This window comes from Magnolia sinica, chromosome 6 (assembly GCF_029962835.1).
Source record: "Magnolia sinica isolate HGM2019 chromosome 6, MsV1, whole genome shotgun sequence".
Classification (NCBI taxonomy): domain Eukaryota; kingdom Viridiplantae; phylum Streptophyta; class Magnoliopsida; order Magnoliales; family Magnoliaceae; genus Magnolia; species Magnolia sinica.
This window is the reverse complement of record NC_080578.1, coordinates 18,067,065-18,088,315: the sequence shown is the minus strand read 5'-3', so window position 1 is coordinate 18,088,315 and position 21,251 is coordinate 18,067,065. Positions and strand designations below refer to the sequence as shown.

General features: G+C 40.8%; 1 protein-coding gene across 1 annotated transcript; it reads right to left on the bottom strand.

Annotated features, from left to right (window-relative positions):
* Positions 1 to 10,060: 10,060 nt before the first annotated feature.
* On the bottom strand, positions 10,061 to 21,006 carry LOC131248446 (geraniol 8-hydroxylase-like). Its single transcript, XM_058248726.1, has 2 exons — positions 19,869 to 21,006; positions 10,061 to 10,733 (listed from the first exon to the last, which is right to left on the bottom strand). Exons 1-2 carry the CDS (start codon positions 20,757 to 20,759, stop codon positions 10,128 to 10,130), a joined length of 1,497 nt encoding a protein of 498 aa, XP_058104709.1. The 5' UTR covers positions 20,760 to 21,006; the 3' UTR covers positions 10,061 to 10,127.
* Positions 21,007 to 21,251: the final 245 nt, after the last annotated feature.

Genomic DNA, 21,251 nt, shown 5'->3' with positions numbered 1-21,251 from the left:
ATAACCAAAACCCAAACCGACACCTAAACCTAAACCTAAACCTAAACCTATAACCTAACCTCAACCTAGACCTAAACTTAAACCTATAGCCTAAACTCAAATCCCTAAACCTTAACCTAGACCTAGACCTAAACCTAAACCTATAGCCTAAACTCAGTTCCCTAAACCTCAACCTAAACCAATTCCCTAAACCTAAAACCTAAACTCAATTCCCTAAACCTCAACCTAGACCTAATCCTAAACCTATAACCAAAATCCAAACCGACACCTAAACCTAAACCTAAACCTAAACCTATAACCTAACCTCAACCTAGACCTAAACTTAAACCTATAGCCTAAACTCAAATCCCTAAACCTTAACCTAGACCTAGACCTAAACCTAAACCTAAACCTATAGCCCAAAATCAATTCCCTAAACCTTAACCTAGACCTAGACCTAAACCTAAACCTATAGCCTAAACTCAATTCCCTAAACCTAAACCTAAACCTAAACCTAAACCTATAGCCTAAACTCAATTCCCTAAACCTCAACCTAGACCTAATCCTAAACCTAAACCTAAACTCAAATCCCTAAACCTTAACCTATAACCTAACCTAAACGTATAACCAAAACCCAAACCGACACCTAAACCTAAACCTAAACCTAAACATATAACCTAACCTCAACCTAGACCTAAACTTAAACCTATAGCCTAAACTCAAATCCCTAAACCTTAACCTAGACCTAGACCTAAACCTAAACCTAAACCTATAGCCCAAACTCAATTCCCTAAACCTTAACCTAGACCTAGACCTAAACCTAAACCTATAGCCTAAACTCAATTCCCTAAACCTCAACCTAAACCTAAACCTAAACCTATAACCTAAACTCAATTCCCTAAACCTCAACCTAGACCTAATCCTAAACCTAATCCTAAACCTAAACTCAAATCCCTAAACCTTAACCTATAACCTAACCTAAATCTATAACCAAAACCCAAACCGACACCTAAACCTAAACCTAAACCTAAACCTATAACCTACACCTAAACTTAAACCTATAGCCTAAACTCAAATCCCTAAACCTTAACCGCTGACCTAGACCTAAACCTAAACCTATAGCCTAAACTCAATTCCCTAAACCTCAACCTAGACCTAATCCTAAACCTATAACCAAAACCCAAACCGACACCTAAACCTAAACCTAAACTAAACCTATAACCTAACCTCAACCTAGACCTAAACTTAAACCTATAGCCTAAACTCAATTCGCTAAACCTTAACCTAGACCTAGACCTAAACCTAAACCTATAGCCTAAACTCAATTTCCTAAACCTCAACCTAAACCTAAACCTAAACCTATAACCTAAACTCAATTCCCTAAACCTCAACCTAGACCTAATCCTAAACCTAAACCTAAACTCAATTCCCTAAACCTTAACCTAGACCTAGACCTAAACCTAAACCTATAGCCTAAACTCAATTCCCTAAACCTCAACCTAAACCTAAACCTAAACCTATAGCATAAACTCAATTCCCTAAACCTTAACCTAGACCTAAACTCAATTCCCTAAACCTATAGCCTAAACTCAATTCCCTAAACCTCAACCTAGACCTAATCCTAAACCTAAACCTAAACTCAAATCCCTAAACCTTAACCTATAACCTAACCTAAACCTATACTTATAACCTAAAACTATTCCCAAATCCCAAAACCTATTACCTAAACCTAACCTTTCCCTAAACCATAACCCATTCTCAATTCCCTAAAGCTATAACCTATAACCTAAACCTAAACCTAAACATAAACCTAACCTAAACTTATAACCTTTCCTAAAACCTTTAACTTAAACCTAAACTTAAAACCTAAATGTATTCTCAAATTCTTAAACCCAAACCTACACCTAATCCTAATCTCAACTCCCTAACCTAAACCTAAACTTGAAAGCCCAAACCTAAACCCGATCCCGAACCCGAACCCGATTTCCTAAACTTAAACCTTAACCTGTAATCAAGTTCCCAAAAGCTATAACCTATAACCTAAACCTTAACCTAAACCTAAACCAAAATCTATAACCTAAACCTTAACTTATAACCTAAACTTAATTATAACCTATAGCCTAACCTTAACCTAAACCTATAACCTAAACCTAAACCAAACCTAAACCTATAATCATATGGTGAGACCATTTCTTTTGTGTCAATTTCATTCCTCTTTGAGGTTTTTTTTTAATTCATTAAGAAAAAAAAGTGGTTATACGTGATGCACTTCTTTTACTGTCTTTCTTTTCTCTAATGGGCATTCTAATTTATGAATGACATGACTGTTTGTAAGATGATGGAATATACGAAGCTGCTGAAATTCGGTGAAGTCGAGCACATTTCTCTAATGAAGCCAAAGATTTGTATTTTCAGCATTATTGTATTTGTAACTGTATTTGATTGTAATTGTAATTAATTGAATGAAGGATCGTAATTGTAATTGAATGAATGAAGGATTGTAATTGTAATTGAATGAATGAAGGATTGTAATTGTAATTGAATGAATGATTGTACAGGTGGTATTTGAATGAACAGGTGGTAATTGAATGAACAGGTGATGAATGAATGAATGATTGTACAGGTGGTATTTGAATGAACAGGTGGTAATTGAATGAATAGGTGATTTAATTTTTTAATGTACAAAATAGCTACGGATATTGACCGTAGCCACTAGTCAAACAGGTGTAGACTTTTTAATTTTGGCATATTGTTACGGACTTTCAGCTACAAATAATATCCGTAGCTGTTTGAAGTTTTTGCTACAGATATAATTGCTATGGATTATATCTGTAGCTATTTACAATATAGCTACGGATTAAATCCGTAGCCAATAATCAGATAGGTATAGCCTTTTAAATTTTGCCCTATTGCTACGGACTTTCAGCTACAAATATATCTATAGCTGTTTATTTTTTTTTGCTACAGGGGAAAAGGCTACGGATTTAATCCGTAGCCTTAGGTTTATGGCTACGGATTAAATCCGTAGCCATAGGTTCCAGACCTATCGTTATGGCACCTACGACGACGGTCGTGTTACGGATTAGCTACGGACTTAATCCGTAGCCATAGACCTAAGGCTACGGATTAAGTCCATAGCCTTTACCCATTTTTTTGGTAGTGGTTATAGACCTCATATATAGTGGTTCATATATTTTAGCATGGACATAATGTGCTCTGGGTAGTGACCCTCTTAGTTAACGCGTAATTTTATGGATTTTGGGTAGTGGTGCACAAATCAATGTAAGTAATCTGCAATGCGTGTTACATTATTTTAAGATTAGATGTCGCAAATAGTCACTCCATAAACAAATTGTGTTACATAATTCATCTTATCCGTGTTTTGTGTCATCTTGAGGTATTCATGTAAATCTATAGTAGTATTGGACATGCCGACGAATCTCTATAGTATGGGATGCGGGGCGAGCTAATTTTTTTTATGAATTATATTCCATATTGTGATGATCACTACATATGATGAACCACACACACTTTGCTAGGTGTGTGTATATATATATATATATATATATATATATATATATATATATGATCCTTACTCTTGCTCGGGTGGTAGACTATCAGGAGTTTCAACACCCGGTCAAGGGTTCGAGTATCCATAGGTGGTGCAATTCCACTAGCGTGAGTGTGTGGGGGGGTGTGTGTGTGTGTATGTGTGTATTAGTTGCATATACTAATACCACTCGTGGCGGTGGAGTACGAGACGTATTAGAACCCTTAAATTATTCTTATGAATCTCTTGAATTATTATTAATCTTAAAGGATAACCATCACTATGAGTACGGCATTGACCCTCTCCGACCATACAGATGATGCAGGTGATGTGTAGATTAAAGATATGGATGACGATATCCCTATGGAAGATTATTCCGAATAAAAAGGGAGATAACTTTATGTTTAATTTTATTTATTTTTCGCTGCACGTGTTGAACAATGTAAAAAGCTCCCATTTAAGAGGGCATTAGACAGTTAGCTAAATTTTATGTCTTAATGAAAGAGTAAGCACAGATGATTTTGTTCTTGTGAATGTGTATCTTCGTGAAGGTAACTGGATGTGAACTAAATGAAAAAAAAAATGTGCGATTTTAAAGTATCTAATTATTACTTTATTAACACTCGAAATTCTTAGGCACAAGTATGTACTCAAGTTACGAAAATTTGAGGTGTTACACGTCGGCTGATGACGGAGTGGAGAGAAGAGAGAAGAGAGAGGGGCTTGAGATCTAGATTGAGTCACAGCCGGAGTTGGGTTCGATATGAAAGACAGCCCCGATGTCAGGGAAAATGACTGTAATCACTGATGCTAGATCTGTTGTGGCGGCTGGATTTAATGGTAGATGGGTGTCAAATGCAAACAGGTGATGCAAACGCTGGCTATGAAGATTGGTGGTGCACTAGATCTTGGAAGAAAAATGGATTATTGCCGCTAGTTGAGGCTCGGATCCTGTTGTCTAAGCCATGGTGGTGTCGCCTTGTTCAAAGGCGTGGAGAAGAATAGAGGGATCTAGTTGTGATGCCTGAATCCGGTGCATGGCCGTGAAGAACAAGTTGTCGGTTTCAATGGTGCCGCGGTGGTGGAGAAGAAGGTGGTGGTGATGCAGCTGCTAACAAAGATAGTAGTGCTGCTATTGATTGTGAAATATTGTATATTTTCCCCCTATTTATGCCATGGTTTTATAAACATGATAGTGCTTAATCGATCTAACTATGCATGTTTTCATGTGCGAGACGAATTCGAGAGCTTATGGTGAAATTGATGCTAAAAGGAATATTTATACTCAAAAGATTACTAAATGAGGATTTGGAGATTTGGAAGTCATTAATGAAGAATTCATATGCCAATGATCTAAGGAAACCAAGTGAGGAATAAAGAGAATCGAAGATTTGTAGTGAAGAAAAGAATCTTGAAAATTTACTAGAAAAAACATATTCTGAAACTCCGAGTCTAAAAAGTTAAAGTTCTGAAATAATTTTCGAAATAGACTTTGATGTCATCGAAAATTTCAGGAATTTCGAGCTAAACTTGCTAGATAGTTCTAGATGATTTTTTAATGACATCGAGGACCTTCTATGACATCGAAGACTTTCGATGACATCGAAGTTTGCCACCGAAGATGCGCAGAGTGCGTAAATTTGAAGCGGTTTGTGAACTTTTCTAAGGCGGTGCGAAAGTTTGAATTACAAAACTATTTAAATGAGTCACTAGGCTATTCTAAATCATCTTCCAGGGTTTGGAAAGGGAGAGAAGGCCTATGTGGAGCGCCAACAACATTCTTCTACTTCGATTTTTTCATGGATTCTAGTATATATCTTTTAGTTTTTCTTTCATTTTTGAGTTAGCTATGACTAGATAATCTCTTAACTAGGGCTAAGAGGTGAAGCTGTAATTTATTTTGATACTTTCTTTACTTTGATTCAATTATATATTGAATTGATATTAATTTATAGTTTGAAAAAATGAATATTTTCAGTTTTCTATGGTTTATTGTGACTTAAATTACAATAGATGATGTGATCGATAGATTTGAATATCTTCTTAATATATTTTGAGAAGTGTGTGATCTATAAAATTCATGATTCATTACAGTCTATGACATGGTAGATGGTTGGATTCCCTGAGATTATTTCATGGATGCTTCATGAGAGAACTATGTTAATGGGCCGAAAATTCAGATTTTTGTATTTTTATTGCTTTATCATCCAATTGGATAGGATAGAACTCTAATTCCAATTGTAGCTCTTTGAATTAAATAAGGTAGCATCTTAATAGATATATGTAGATACTTGGTACTCTAGTTTCCCTTTTATTATTGATTGTTAAATCATTGATCTCTCAATTCCTCAAATTATTACTTAAATCTAGTTCTAGTTTATTTTAGAAAGACACGCATATAAGTTCCTGTGGATTCGACCTCGGTCTCACCGAGTTATTACTACATCACAACCTTGCACTTGGGGTTGTAAACAGCTGCGCTGGTGGAATTCACGTACGTCTCCTCGGGAACAACCCGCTTTGATACCATGTTATAAGACAAGATTTGGGAAAAGAGATTGTGTATTATATTGAGCCACAAAAAACCCATATATTTATACTAGAAAATTAAATGCTTGGAGGAAAAATACAATTAGAAACAATGCAGAAAAAGGAAGATACAGATGAGCTCATATCACGAGTCCAACGAGTTCGGCGTTGGACTCATTCCTTCAACAAAACAAACACCCCAAATATAACAAATGCCTCAGTTAGTTCCTGACACCTTTTTGAAAAAAAAATTAAAAAAATTTACCACTGGAACTGCCCCCATGCATAGAGCATTGTGCCCCTTCAGGGCATTGAAGTGGGAGGAAGCAGATTACGTGTGTTGAGTAAATTGTATGAGGCCCACTATTGTGTTTGTAAGAAATCTATCACATCCAAATGTTTTGCCAAATCATTTTATGACATGAGCCCAAAAATGAGGTAGATCCAAAGCTCAAGTGGGCCACACAACATAAAACAATGGATATTGTATGCCCATTGTTGAAACATTTGTGGGGCCATAGAAGCTTTGGATCAGGCCAATATTTTTGTTTTCTCAATTTATCCCAATGGTAATGACCTTATGAACATTTGGGCCATTTTATAAATGGTTTGGATTACATATAAACATCACGGTCGAACCCATAAATGTTTGAACGGTAGGCAACCCCTTTCCACTATTTCCCATCATATGGCCCACTTGAGTTTCAGATATACCTGATTTTTTGTCTCATGTTTTAACATGATCTAACAAAAATATATTAACTTAGTGGATTTCTCACAAACATATGGTGGGCCTAACATAGCTTCTGATGCGACTAACTTCCTGCGAAAGGTATACTGAAAATTATCTGCCGCCATGTGATGGGATGTTTGAACGGTAAGTAACGTCCCCTTTCCACTATTGAAGTGACGTCACCAAGTTCCGTGGGCCCCACCATGATGTATGTTTTGTATCCACACCTTCCATCCATTTGGAGCAATCATTTTAGGGAAATATCCAAAGAATGAGTTAAATCTAAAGCTCCAGTGAACCCAGCACAGAAAACAGTGGGGACAATGACGCCCACCATTAAAAACTTCTAAAGGCTAAAAAGTTTTAGATCAAGTTGATATTTGTGTTTTCGCTTAATTCATGTCTTTTTTAACTTTTGAACAGGTTGAATTTCAAATAAACACTATGGTGGGCCTTAGGATAGTTTCAACGGTGGGAATCACTCTCCCCACTGTTTTCTGTGGTGGGGTCCACTACAACTTTTTATTTGCCTCATTCTTTGGCTCATGTCCTAAAATGATATCTCAAAATGGATGGACGATGTTGATACAACACATGCATCATAGTGGGGCCCACGGAACTTAGTGACGTCACTTTAGTAGCCAACTCGCTACTCAACCTATAAGTATTTAATCTGTGTCCCTTTTCTTGTATCAGAGCTCAGTACTCGATGCACCTTGATCCATGAGCTGAGAGGACAGATTGGCTACTCCCCCTGCCACCAGCCAATGCTGGTGGTCGGTGCTCTGTGAACCCCACCATGATGTATTTATTTCATCCATGTCATCCATCTATTTTTCTAAATCATTTTATGGTATTAAACTAAAAATGAGGTATATCCCAATCTCAAGTGGACAACATTACAGAAAACAGTGTTTAATGAACATTGTGCAGATCGAATCGAATCGGATCAATTCGGATTGGCTACTGACCCAAACTCGACTCGTTGTGCTATTGGATCTGAGTGGGCCTACTTAATCCGACCCGATCCTGGCCTTCGGTTCGGGTCAGATTAGATCCGACTGGTTCGATCAGGTCGGATCCGTCAGTTTAAGTCGGATCCTGCCCAACTCTAATTACATCCAAAGGTGTTTAATCTCAAAGCTAAAGGATTGGTGAGCATAGGCATCAACGATAGGGGGAGCAAAAGGGGGAATTGATTGAAGCACGAGAGAAAATCAATCAAGGAACCCAGGAAGGCACTACAAAAAGGGCTCAATCTGACAAGTTGTTAATTCACTATAAAAAATAGGGCAACGCCGACAGCTAAAAACCATCGGCAATGACCTTCCTCAACGGATTTAAACTATCAGCATCTTTGATAGCTAAAACCGATGGCGTTTCCAATGACTGAGGGTGACAAATTTAGCCATCGGCGATTTCGACGACCAAAACTATCTGCATTTTTTACAGCGAAAGCTATCAGCCTTTCCAACGGCCAAGTTCGATGGCCAAAGCCGTCGGCGTTTCCAATGGCCATTCGCTAATGATTTTAGCTATCGGTGTTTCTCATTAATTTAACAAAAAAACAATGAAAATTAATTGCGTGGGTACACTTATGCGCTGCTTTCCTCTTGCTCTGGGAGCTCCTTGAGTTTCTCTAACTTCTGTTCTCTCCAATCGAGGAGGGGAGGGGGGTATTTATAGGCTTTCACATGTGTGAAGGCCATTTTCGCGCAATAGACCTCTTAAACCTGTGTAACAAGTCTATTTGCGTAACAGATCTATGTAACAAGTCTGTTCGCGCAACATCTCTATCGTGAAGTCTGTTCTGTGCGCAACAGAGGATTGGAAGTCTGTTTTTGCATAACTGCACTCCGGATGCCTATTTTTGCACAACTACACTATGGATATCTGTTTCTGCACCACAGGGACTGGGAAGTCCATTTCTGTAACAACAAGGAGCGAGAAGTCTGAAAATGCTGCCACGTGGACTGAAAGGTTTAAAAATGCTGCCACAGGGACTGGAAAGTCTGAAAAAGCTGCCACATGAACTGGAAAGTCTAAAAATGTATTTTTTGTGCACCAACACAGATAAGTTCAAGTTTTGTGCAACTTCTCTTAGCTTGGCGAAGCCTTAATGAAGACGGTGTGTGTACAATAAGCAACAATAAAGTTATAATGCAAGGCAATTAAAGATCGTGATGACAAATGAGCAATAGAGAATGAAGATTGAAGACATTATGGATATTGTTGTCTAATGTCTTAAATTTGTCTATAACAAGGTCTGTAGATGTCATCGACAGACCACTCGATCCCATCGAGCAAATGTTGATGTCATTGACAGAAGCTCAATTGCATCGAGAAAATCTTAAAAAATCATCGTTGATTGCTAGACAGCTTTGGAGGATGCTAATCGATGGCATCGAAGGATCTTCGATGTCATCGACTAGTCTTTGATGTCTGTTGATGCCATCAAAGGACCCATTGAAGGTGAATGCATTTTTGTGTAAGTGCATAATTTGTTTTCTATTATGGTTGGATAGTATATATACCAAGTGTAATCATAAATAGGGAGGAAATTAGGGCTTTCTAAGTTGTTCAAAAGGATTCAAGGGCATAGCTAGTGTTTCAAAGGAGACTAATGGGTTGTTTGAATTAGTAAAATCTATCATCTTTTGTAATATTACTTTCATAGTGCATTAATTGTCGATTTGCACCGTAGTTTTTTCTGAAAGAATTTTTCCACGTAAAATCCAAATTGCCTTCTTGTTGGGTTTGTTTGTGCGATTGTGATTATTTTGTTTGATTTTGCTACGTGTATTTCCGCGTGTCCCAACAGATGCTATTAGAAATAATGTTGACAAGTATATCAAATATGAAAATAAAGTACCAATGTCATTTAACATAAAGTTCAACGTAGAGAAGATAAGCTATCAATAAAGCCATTGGATAATTTTTCATTTACAACCGTCCACTAAATGTCCTCCAATTTGATACTCAAGTTTAATTTGAAATACAGGATAAGTTTCCTATACATTATTTAAGTAATTTATAAGTGCCTACGTATCATACACCATAGTCTGCCTGAGTATTCAATTTTTTGTCACAGGAAAAGTAACAGCAATAAGGCATTCTTAAGCATCTGATATCAGCTTTAATTTCGAACCTCTGGACATTTTCCTTTATATCATTCATTGGGTGTCCACAGCACTTGAATGTTTAGGACCGCTTGACCAGGGTAACCTCCACGATATATGCCCAATCAATTATAGCTCCTACCATATATATACAGCGGATAAGTCACCAATATCATACGAGAAACACAGTAATGTAGCCGTAGAAAGAGATATCCTGTCAACCCTGCACGGGGACAACACAAAGTGGAACCGTCTTTTGTAAGGTGATGCCGAACTTATCACTCATGTCCATCTCCTGTGGGGTCATCCCATCAGGAAGCTTCCATGCAAACGAATGTAGAAGTGAAGCCAGCATCAAGTGCACCATCCGATTGGCAAGCGGCAATCCAGGACAGATCCGACGGCCAGCCCCGAATGGTATGAGCTCGAAATCTCGGCCTTTGAAATCAACCTCAGAACCTAAGAACCTACCAGGGGTGAAGGAAGTGGGGTCCACCCAAGTATTCCTATCCCTGCCAATGGCCCATGCATTGACAAGCACTTGAGCGTGCTTAGGTATGGTGAATCCACAGATTTCGGTGCTGGATTCAGCTCTGCGTGGTAGTAGGAGTGGAACCGGTGGGTGCAGGCGTAGGGTTTCCTTTACGACGGCTTGTAAGTATGGCAGTCCAGCGATGTCCGATTCTTCCACTTGTTTTTCTGTGCCGATGGTTTCAGCGATCTCCGATCGTGCGATTGCCATGGCTTGTGGGTTATGTAGTAACTCTGACATGGCCCATTCTAGTGTGCTCGAGCTTGTATCACTCCCTGCAACAAAAATGTCCTGCAGAATACATCGAACGGCTGGTTTATCCTATCAAATGCGTTCGTTTTTGTGGCTCAGGATCCAGTGTCTCCCGGCTCATTGGGGCCCACATGTTGAGTGGCTTGATGATCTGAACCATCAAAGTTGTTGATGAGTTTCTTTTGCCTCCGTGGCAACTCAGGATCCAGCATGTGTGGGAGCTCAGTGGAGCCCACATGATGGGGCCACGTAGGAAACTTAGGCTGAATGGATGATTGGAGCCATTACCATCAGTGGATGAGTTCAGAGCAACGAAAAAAAAAAAAAAATTAGTGGTTCTCACTCAACTTTAGAAATCAAATGTTGGACCATCACTGAGTTGTGTGAATATCAGAAAACAATTTAATCATGATAGCAAAGAGAGTGTAGACGGTTCCAATCATCTGACCATTTCAGCATGTGGGCCCCAGTGGGTGGCCACAGGGGACGCGGATTGCGTCCTAACCCGGCCTGTCTCTAGCCACGAAGGGCAGTTATGTGGGTGGGCCCACATGATATATCTGTTTATCTATGCCTTCCATCTCTTTTCTGAAAGCGTTTTAAGGAATGATCACAAAAATGAGGCAGATCCAACGCTCAACTGGACCACAAATTTATTATTTTCTGTAGTTCACTTGAGCCTTGGATCTGTCTCATTTTTGTGCACATACCTTAAAATAATCTGAGAAAAGGAATGGACAGCGTGGATAAACAGATACATCATGGTGGGCCCACCCACAAAACTGTCCGCCAGAGAAGGGCTTGGTGACACTGATTTCCCGTGAAAGCTGTGCTGAGAACTAGGTGAGTTTGTTTTTGATAAATCCACCCCATCTATCCGTTTTAAGAGATTATTTTAGACATGCTACAAAAAGTGAGCCGGATTCAAGAGTCAAGTGGGCCACACTAGAGGAAAAAGTGGGGAAAGAAATTTCTACCATTGAAACCTCACTAGGCTCCACCTTAGTGTTTATATGACATCCAAACTGTTTATAAGATCATTTTCACTAGTATAAACTAAAAACACACAAAACTTATCTTAATACAAAACTTTTATTGCCATACGAATGTTTCAACGGTAGCTTACTGGCCCAGCGGAGCCAGCTGGGCCAAGCTCTAATCGGTTCGGCCGGTGTACAATTTTAGGTGCTCCATATCAATGGCTCATGGATCAGTAAATCTACGGAGGTGGGTGGATCCCTTGCTATGGTGCCCACCGTGATGCATTTTCCTCACATCCATGTTGTTCATCCCTTTTAGATAACTCATTTTAGGGCAAGATCCTCAAGAATGAAGTAGGTTCAAATCTTAGCTGGACAACGTACACTACATGGAACAGTAGTAATTGACCATTAAAAACTTCTTGTGGGGCATAGAAATTTTGGATCAACTCGATATTTATATGGCCCCTTGATTCAAATCTTGATGACCTTATCAATACGTTGGATGGCAAATAAGCAAGTTTTTAATGGTAGGTATTCAATACCATTGTTTCTATGGTGTGGTCCATCTTAGACTTAGATTTGCTTCATTTTTTACATCATGCCTTAAAATGAGTTGTCAAAAATGATGGACAGCATGGATTTAATGTACATACATTGAGATGGGCCCATAGTCAAGGATCCAAAGGGAATCCAGTTATGCAACGTCGGTTATAAAACATAACAAGGACTAGATTGGGTACTACCCACCTAAGACCTAGCTAGTGACAGGTGGTCCTCTCAGAGGATCCATGGGCCTACCATGATGTGTGTGCGTGTTTTGTTCATTCATTTTGACAAATCATATAGGGCATGAGCCCAAAAAGGAGGTAGATTGAATGCTAATACGTGGACCACGCTACATGAAGCAACTGGAGATTGAATTTCTAACGTAGAAAACTTCCTAGGGCCCATAATAATGTTTATTTGCCAGTCATCCTGTTCATAAGGTCCCGTAGACCTCTGAGAAGGAAAAACATATATATCAACTGGAACCAAAACTTCATTGCCGCTTAAGAAGTTTTGAATAGTATGCTTCCAGTGGTGTGGTCCACTTGAGCCTTCAAATCTGTTTTCTTTTTGAGCTAATGCCTTGAAAATGAAATGTTAAAATGGATGGATAATCTAAATAAAAAATTTACATCAAGGTGGCCCACAAAGCCCTTGATAGCACCGTGCATCTCTAGCTTGCGGGGGTAGCACCCAATCCACGGTCAACCTAATTTGCGCGGGGAAGCGGATTGTGTAGTAACTCACTATGCTTAGCGTACTGAGTAAACTCTGTGAGGTGTACCATGATTTATATATTTTATCCGCTCGGTCCATTCATTTTACCAGATAATTTTAGAGCTTGACCCCAAAAATGAACCATATACAATTTTAAAATGGACCACACCACAGGAAACAGTTGAATTGATCAACGACTATAGTTGAAAATTTCATGGGACCACATAAGTTTTAGATCAATCTTATATTTGTGTTTTCCCTTCTTCCATGTCTTTAAGATCTTATGAATAGGTTGGATGACAAATAAACATCACTATGGGGCCTAGAAAGGTTTCAACGGTGGAAATCATTATCCCGACTGTTTCCCATGGCATGATGCATTTGATCTTTGGATATGCTTCAATTTTGGGCTCAACCCATTAAATTAGATGGAAAAATATATATACGGACGGCATGGATAGACCACATACAGTCAAGGTGGGCCTAGCTGAGTTTACTCAGTATGATATGAGCGTACTGAGTACTTAATCCAATTTCTTGGCGGGGGTACCACTCTCACCCCACCTAGCTAGAGAAGGACTGACATGTCAGGGATTTTGTGGGGCCCAATGTGATGTGTATGTTTTATCCATGGTGTTCATACATTTTGACATATCATTTTAAGATGCATGAAAAGAAGGTTGATTGAAGGCCTAGGTGGACCACACCATAGGAAGCAATGGGAATTGAATTCCTACCAGCGAAAACTTTTTAAGACTCGTGTAACACCCGACCCATCCAGAATAGTGTCCTGAGGCGTCCATGTGGGAACTACCGCAGGACCGCTCGATTAAATCACTCGTGTGAGGGATACCACCAACAAATTAACTCGGACTATCCCATTACTGCGGTCGAGTTTGATTATGGTTGGACCGAGTGCCAACCGTAAAGCCAGTTCGCCTAATTGTACTTGGCAATAGCCTGCGCACAGCCAGAGAAAGGCAGAAAAGTCTAAAACTTGGTGAGGTCATGGGCTTCACTAGGCTTGTGGTCTGTCACGGACTACGGACTCAAAAGACGCTTAGAAATTAAATATTCTTGCCGTCCATACGGCACTTGCCAAGCCCGACTCACCCTAGCCTTGGCCCAGGGATTGAAATTTTAAATCAATGGCCCCTTATTTGAAATGGAGATATGAGGCATTGTAGCCGTCGAATCTCTTCTAAATTTATGTTGAAGGCCAAAAACATTTCTCCACACCAGTCCACAAAATTTGAACCCCGATCATGGAACGGTGACCGTTGATCGCAAATCAGCCCCTTGCGATAAAACTTTGTGTTCGTTTGCCTTCAAACTTTGCACAGCCCCTCATCGGGTCATGGGACACTTATCCTACGAATTTCATGGCCAGGGGGCCATCAGAGAAGCCCCAACAGCCAGAAATGGACCCTACATGACCATTTGAAGATCAGACCCGTACAATAAAACCTTACATCCGTTTGCCTTCAAATTTTGTACAGCTCTTCATCAGGCCATCGGGCACCTACACGATAAATTTGGTGGCTAGGGGAATGTCAAGGCAGCTCCAGCAGCCAAAGAGAGGTCCCATAGGGCCATTGAAGGGAATTAATAGAACTTAAGGCCATTTGGCCCAAAAATTCAAGATCTAAGATCCTTAAGCACCCACTCTAACTCACTCCCACAACTCCTCCAGCAACAAGAGAGAGAAGAGAGAAAGAAAGGAGAAAGAAGAGGGAGAAAGAGAGTGTAGAAGACGGTGGGGCCCAAGGGACTTGGGCCTTGAAGAATCTCCTTCCTATTCCCAAGGGATCTCGCATCCACAACCACGAAATGAATTCCAACTAACTTAGAGGTAATCACTCATCTTTCCCATAATTCATTTTATCAAGTTAGGTCTTTACATGTATCCTAACATGTGGATGCATTTGACTCAGAACCTCAGCAAATCGACCCGCGAGTTCGGCACCCCTAGGTTGTTTCCGCAAGCTCTCAACGATCCATAAGTGCGAGCTATTATCCTTAGGTGAACAACTACCAATTTTAGGATAAATTTAATGATTATGGATGTTAGGGTGATTTGCATGAGTAATCTAGAGAAAGCCTAGCTAGGAACCTACAAGATATCCACCAACATACATGCAACGATAAATTGTTGTTTGATTGGTCTTCAACATGTTTAGGCATGAAATTGGTGTTGCATGTTCACTTCACATCTGATTTTTGCATGGTCTTCCCTGTAGCATGTATGTTTACATTATTTCTTGCTGAATTTTTCTGTAATATTAATGATGTGTTGTCCTTAATCTCTTAGGTAATTCAACACCACACACACACACGTCTAACTTATGCTATTAAGAGTAGTTGTATTTATCTTAACAACCTGAAATTTTATGCTCAATGTATTGTACGCATGATTCCACCTGTATTAGAAAATGAACTCTTAATTGCTAGAAGTGTTATGAAATGCAACCCATTTTCTAGGTTGCTCAGGGAACTGACATTTGTGAGGGTGGTCCCGTTGGTTGGACCATCTTGTGACTAGACTAACTGATTTGAGCGGATGCAAATGGGCGACAGTAATTGGACTACATGGGTTGCTTGCACCTGATGTCGTCCGCTACGTGCTCGTCTGAACTTGAATGGTCTAGTCCACCGACTAACTAACCATGTTTGTTAACCATGTTTGCTCACTCCTGTTTGGAACTTAGAACACCCATTACCCATTGAACCCACTAACAACTGTTAGAAACTGATCCACAGTCTCGTGAGCTGGGCACGGTGGAATGGGACACTATGTTCGAGCTATCGGCCTATGCTAGGGTGACGAGCCTCCCCGTAGTGACCGCGAGCGATCCCGCTTCCCAGCACTCCCCATGTACTTAAAATCGGGGATGGGGACCTTGATGGGATCAAGGATAGCGGGGTCTTAGCCTCATATGTTGAGGGGCCCTGGCCTCGCCAATGATTGAGGGCACTGATACCGTTAGGGTGTACCACTTTCTCTAATTTGCTAGATGAATGGGATTAAATAAATATTCAGCTAACACATCCACGATCACACTGCATTAGTCAGGTTGGCGACTCGGCAGTTGAGGTCGCAATAAGGGAGTGTTGGTCATGCGCGATCGTTAGACGAAGTCGCTCGAGGGAGTGTTATTGTAAGGTCATGCATTATATCATAATTCATGCATATGCATTAACAAGATTAGTTAGAGATATGTGAATGTATGTTTTTCATTAAATTCATCATAGAATTGATATTTGATGTAACTTAAGACTAATAACACCCACTGAGTTGATCACTCACTCCCACTGTGGGACGGTGTTTTAAAACACCAACCAGACTCTTCAGTAGATACAGGTGATGCTGAGCTCGATGAGCCGAGCCATGCGAGCATAGACGAGGAGGATGAGCTATCCTACTTCCATCTGATGGGCGAGTCACCTTAGATTGAGCGGGCTGATTTTGGGTTGTTAAGTAAAAGACTCAGTGCACTATTCTTTTAGACATTCTTTTTGTGTTTTGTTGGGCGACGTCTTGAGCAGCCCGTTTGATATTTTGTAGACTCGTATAACTTAGCTACTTTCATTTTAGTTGACTAGTTGAGGTTGTGGTTTATGTTTCCATCGATTCCATTTATGCTCATTTAATTTGGATTTAATACAAAACACTAAAATTCGGATTACAAGTGACTCCCGGGAACTTGGGGTCGAGTGTTTGCACAACCCTAAATTTCAGGGCATTATAACTCATGTGATATTTATTAGCCATCTAACCTTTTCATAAGGTCACATGTACGAATATGATAGGAAAACAGAAATATTAGCTTGATACAAAAGTTCAGTGGCCCCAAGATGTCTTCACTAGTAAGCTTTTAATCTCCATCATTTCCTAAGGTCCATTTGAGCATTCAATCTCCCTCTTTTTGGGCTTATGCCCTAAAATGGTCTTCTAATTAAATAGATGGATGATGTGTATAACTTATACATCACGTTGGGTTTCATAGAGCCCATGTCAGGACTGTACTACTCTAGATGGACGATGTGGATAAAAGTTCTAGGGCTCGCTATAATGTTTATTTGACATCTAACCTATAGATTAGGTCATGTAGACATGGATGATGGTAAAAAACAAATATCAGCTTGATCCAAATCTTTGGTAGCTCAAGAAGTTTTTAATGGTGAGAATTCAATCAACACTGTGTGACCCACTTAAGATTTTGATCTACCTCAATTTTGGGTTCATACAATAAATTTATTTTTAAAAATGTATAGACAAAATGGATGAGACACATACATCATGTTTGGGTCCACAAAGCACCGACAGGGGAGTAGCCAATCTGTTTATGATGACAGTTCATCTAGAGAATGGGACATGGATTTCATGCAAAAGTCTTTAGCAGGAAGTTCATGCACTAGAAACCTATGTAGGGCCCACCATCATGTTTTTGAGAAATCCATCACATCCATCCATTTTGTGATATCATTCTAATACTTGAGAGAAAAATTGAACAGGATCTAAGATTCTAATGGGCTTTACTAAAGGAAGATGTGGGTAGGGAAATTCCTATAGTTGAAACCTCCCTAGGTTCGACAGTGATGTTTACACGTCATCCATACCGTTCATAACGTCATTCATACTGAGATGAATTGAGAACGCAAATATTAGCTTGATTTAAAACTTTCGTTGCACCATGAATATTTAAACGGTGGTCACTGAATATATACTGTTTCCTCTCATATGGACCACTTCAGTTTTGGATACACCTCATTTTTGGTTGCATGTCCTAAAATGACATCTCAAAATGGATGAATAGTGTGGATTTATCACTAACATCTTGGTAGGACCCACCTAGCATCCCAACGGAAAAGCTTATTGTGAAAGGCTTCCGCCACATCCTTTAAGAGTTAGAGAACAGGGAGAAGAGGCATGCAAGCTCGATCTTTCAAACTCACACAGAAGAGCGCCTTCATCCACACCATCTACCTAATCCAACGGTTGATAGCAAAGTTCGCACATAATGACGTGCGAACTAGTGCTCAGCCGAGCACTTGGCTATATATATATAGGGAAAAGGTACTATGCGGTTGAGCTCATGGGAACTTCCCATGAGGTCGAGCTGTGTGGGCCCCACCGTGATACTTGTCCAACATCTACCCCATCAGTCAGATGCACCATTCCATGGTGGGCCTAGGTTTCAAAAATCAACTCAACCTGTGACTTGTGTGGGCCACACCATATACAGAAGTTGAGAGGGGCTACCCTCCATTAAAAAATTCATAATCATTTGTTGGGCCCACCGAGATGTGGTTTGCAAATCCAACCCATCCATTATGTGTCCCACTTGGATGAGGGTTAAGACTAAGTTTCAGACGCATCCAAATTTCAGGTAGGCCCCACCAAGTGCTTTTATATGTTTTAGGCATGTCTTCACATGCTTTTAGATGGTATGGCCCACCTGAGTTCTGTATACGGCTGATTTTTGGAATATCCCATAATTTAAAGGGGACCCATCAAATGCACGATGTTGATGGTCGACAAGCATCACGGTGGGGCCCATAGAGCTCGACCTCATGGGAAGTTCCCATGAGCACGACCGCTTAGTACCTTTTCCCATATATATAGTAGGTGGACCACCGGTTCACACAGAACTCGTGTGAACTTTTTTAAGAACTCATCATATGTGATGTGACTCCAAAATCTGAACGGTCCATGTGGAGCAGCACCTCATGAAACCCCTTGGGCCCAATTTTTACTTTGATCCAAAACTTTGGTGGGCCATGAAAAATAAAAACAATTTCCTCCCTTGATTTGCATTTCTCTTTGTTGTGGCCCACCAGAATTTTAGATCATTGTGAAAATTTGTCCCTTGAGGTTTCATGGGATTCCGCATCACATGGACTGTTCAGATTAGATAACCATGACACATGTGCAAAGGTGCGCACATGCCTAGGTGAGCCTCTCTCTCTCTCTCTCTCTCTCTCTCTCTCTCTCTCTATATATATATATATATATATATATATATATATATATATATATATATTATGCCTCGTGATAAGGGATCGCACCCACTTCCTCGATGGATCTAGGATACACTGAAAACACAAATATCAGCTTGATCCAAAGCTTCTGTCAGCCAAGATGTTTTCAACGGTAGATGTTAAATCCCAGTTGCTTTCTCTGGTGTGATCCACTTGACCTTTGGATCTACCTCTCAAAAATAATCTTGGAGATGGATAGATGGTATAGATATAACGTATACGTGATGGTGGAGCTACAAAACTTGATGACGTCAACGCACCACCTCTGTTGTGTAAGGCACACCCGGCGATCCGGTTCCACGCGTATTGCCTGCGACGAGGTGTCTCGCCGAGTTCCTGCGCGCGCGGAAGCTAGGTGGGCTAGGTGGATGTTTGTAAGAAATTCACCCCGTCCGTCCGTCCGTCGTTTTCCCAGATGGCATGATTTTCAAGATGGATGGACAGGGTGGATTTGTCACAAACATCACGTGGGTCCCACCTAGCTTCCCAGGGCAGGAACTTCCTGAGACACCAGGCAATCCGCGTCTAGAGGTTCAATCAAACTGTTTCCTGTAGTGTGATCCACTTGAGATTTTAATTTGCTTCATTTTTGGGATATAGTCCTAAAATTATCTGTTAACATGGATTAACGGAGTGGATAAAATAAATAAATAACAGTGGACCCCACACAGTTTACTCAGTACGCTAAGGGCACTGAGTTACTCAGTGCGCAATCCGCTTCCCCAAGTAACTCATTCCACGGGACATGGTCTGATGATTCGATCCGATAATCAGGCTCTATAGGTGTAGGATAGCTTGGGTCCTTTAGCAGCATGGATCTTGGCAATGATCCATCCGTGTCCATGATCATCCCAAAAGGAAAACATAAAGGAAATGAAAGTGTTACCACGAATAGCGTTTTTATGTCATGACGATCGAGCTCCGAGCCGCTTACTTCACTTTGATCAAGAAGCAGGTCGAGGAAATCGTCCCTTCTGGGAGTGTCCGGCAACGATCGTGACCGTAGACGTTGATCGATCAATTGATCAAAAATTGTATGCAGCTTTTGGAATTTCGCGGTCACGCGACGCCTTATGCCTTGTAGATCGATCGGCCTGATCAAAGGGAAGTAGTCCCCCAGATTCGGCCTCCCTACATCTACCATAATTTCCGATACAAGATCCTTGAATTCTTGCGTGGATTTGGAATTGAGGTCGACCAAATCAACGGAGAAGACGGTGTTCGATATCAGATTAAGGGCGGTGACAAAAGCAGCTTTACCAATATCCACCGCCCGTCCAGTTCGACAGTTCTCGCCTATGTAAGCGATTAGCTCTTGCACTTTCTTCTGCCGGAGGTCTTGGCTTGAATCAAGCCTCTGGGTGGTGAATATATGTGTGTTGCACAAAAACCGCAGCCTCCGCCAGCGTGTGTTTGGTGGTAGCCATGCCATCGATGCTTCATGGTGACGTAGCGCTCGGATGGCATCCACAACGGTTCGACCGGAGAGAACCTTGTCATTCTTCTGGAGGATTTCTTTGGCAATCTTGGCAGATGAAACAACAATCGTTGTTACATAGCCCAGCTTTAGGGTCATCAGTGGGCCATATGTGGTGGAGAGCTGGGCAAGTGACTCGTTGGGCTTGTTACCGAGTTTGAAAAGGCTTCCGACGATGGGAAGTGGGAAAGGACCCGGTGGGAGGCGCCCTTGGTCAGATCGTTTCTTTGCAAGGAGGAGGAGGACATAGATGCATGAACACGTAACTGAAATCCATAGAAAGAAAGAAGAGTACTCCATCTCTCTCTCTCTCTCTCTCTCTCTCTCTCTCTCTCTCTCTCTCTCTCTCTCTCTTCCTACCTACGGCTACAAGAGTATGGATATATATTGGAACCGGAAGCTGCTAGGTATTACTGTAGTAGTCAACAGAAACCACTTTCTGGTTTTCGCTATAGCGTTAGATCCCAGCCGTTCATCAGAAGGGTGTGGTACTGTGAGGATTCCATGTACAAGAATTAGGTGGACAGCAAACTATCCCGCCTCAGCAGGCGGGCCTCCCTCCGAATCTCTTTCTCGCCGAGGGAAGCTAATGGCGTCGAGGACGGCCTGGCTAAGTCCGGGAGCGCTACCCAGGGCCAGACCGAGTTCTTGACAGTAGATCTTCCGTTCCCTGCCAGGGGCGCCTTGTTTTCTGGGATTAGGAGCCACCCGATTTGGCAGATGTAAATAGCTCCCTGTTTTCCTTTTTCTCCTTCTTGTAAGCAGCGGTAAGTGCTTCGATAGGATATGTGT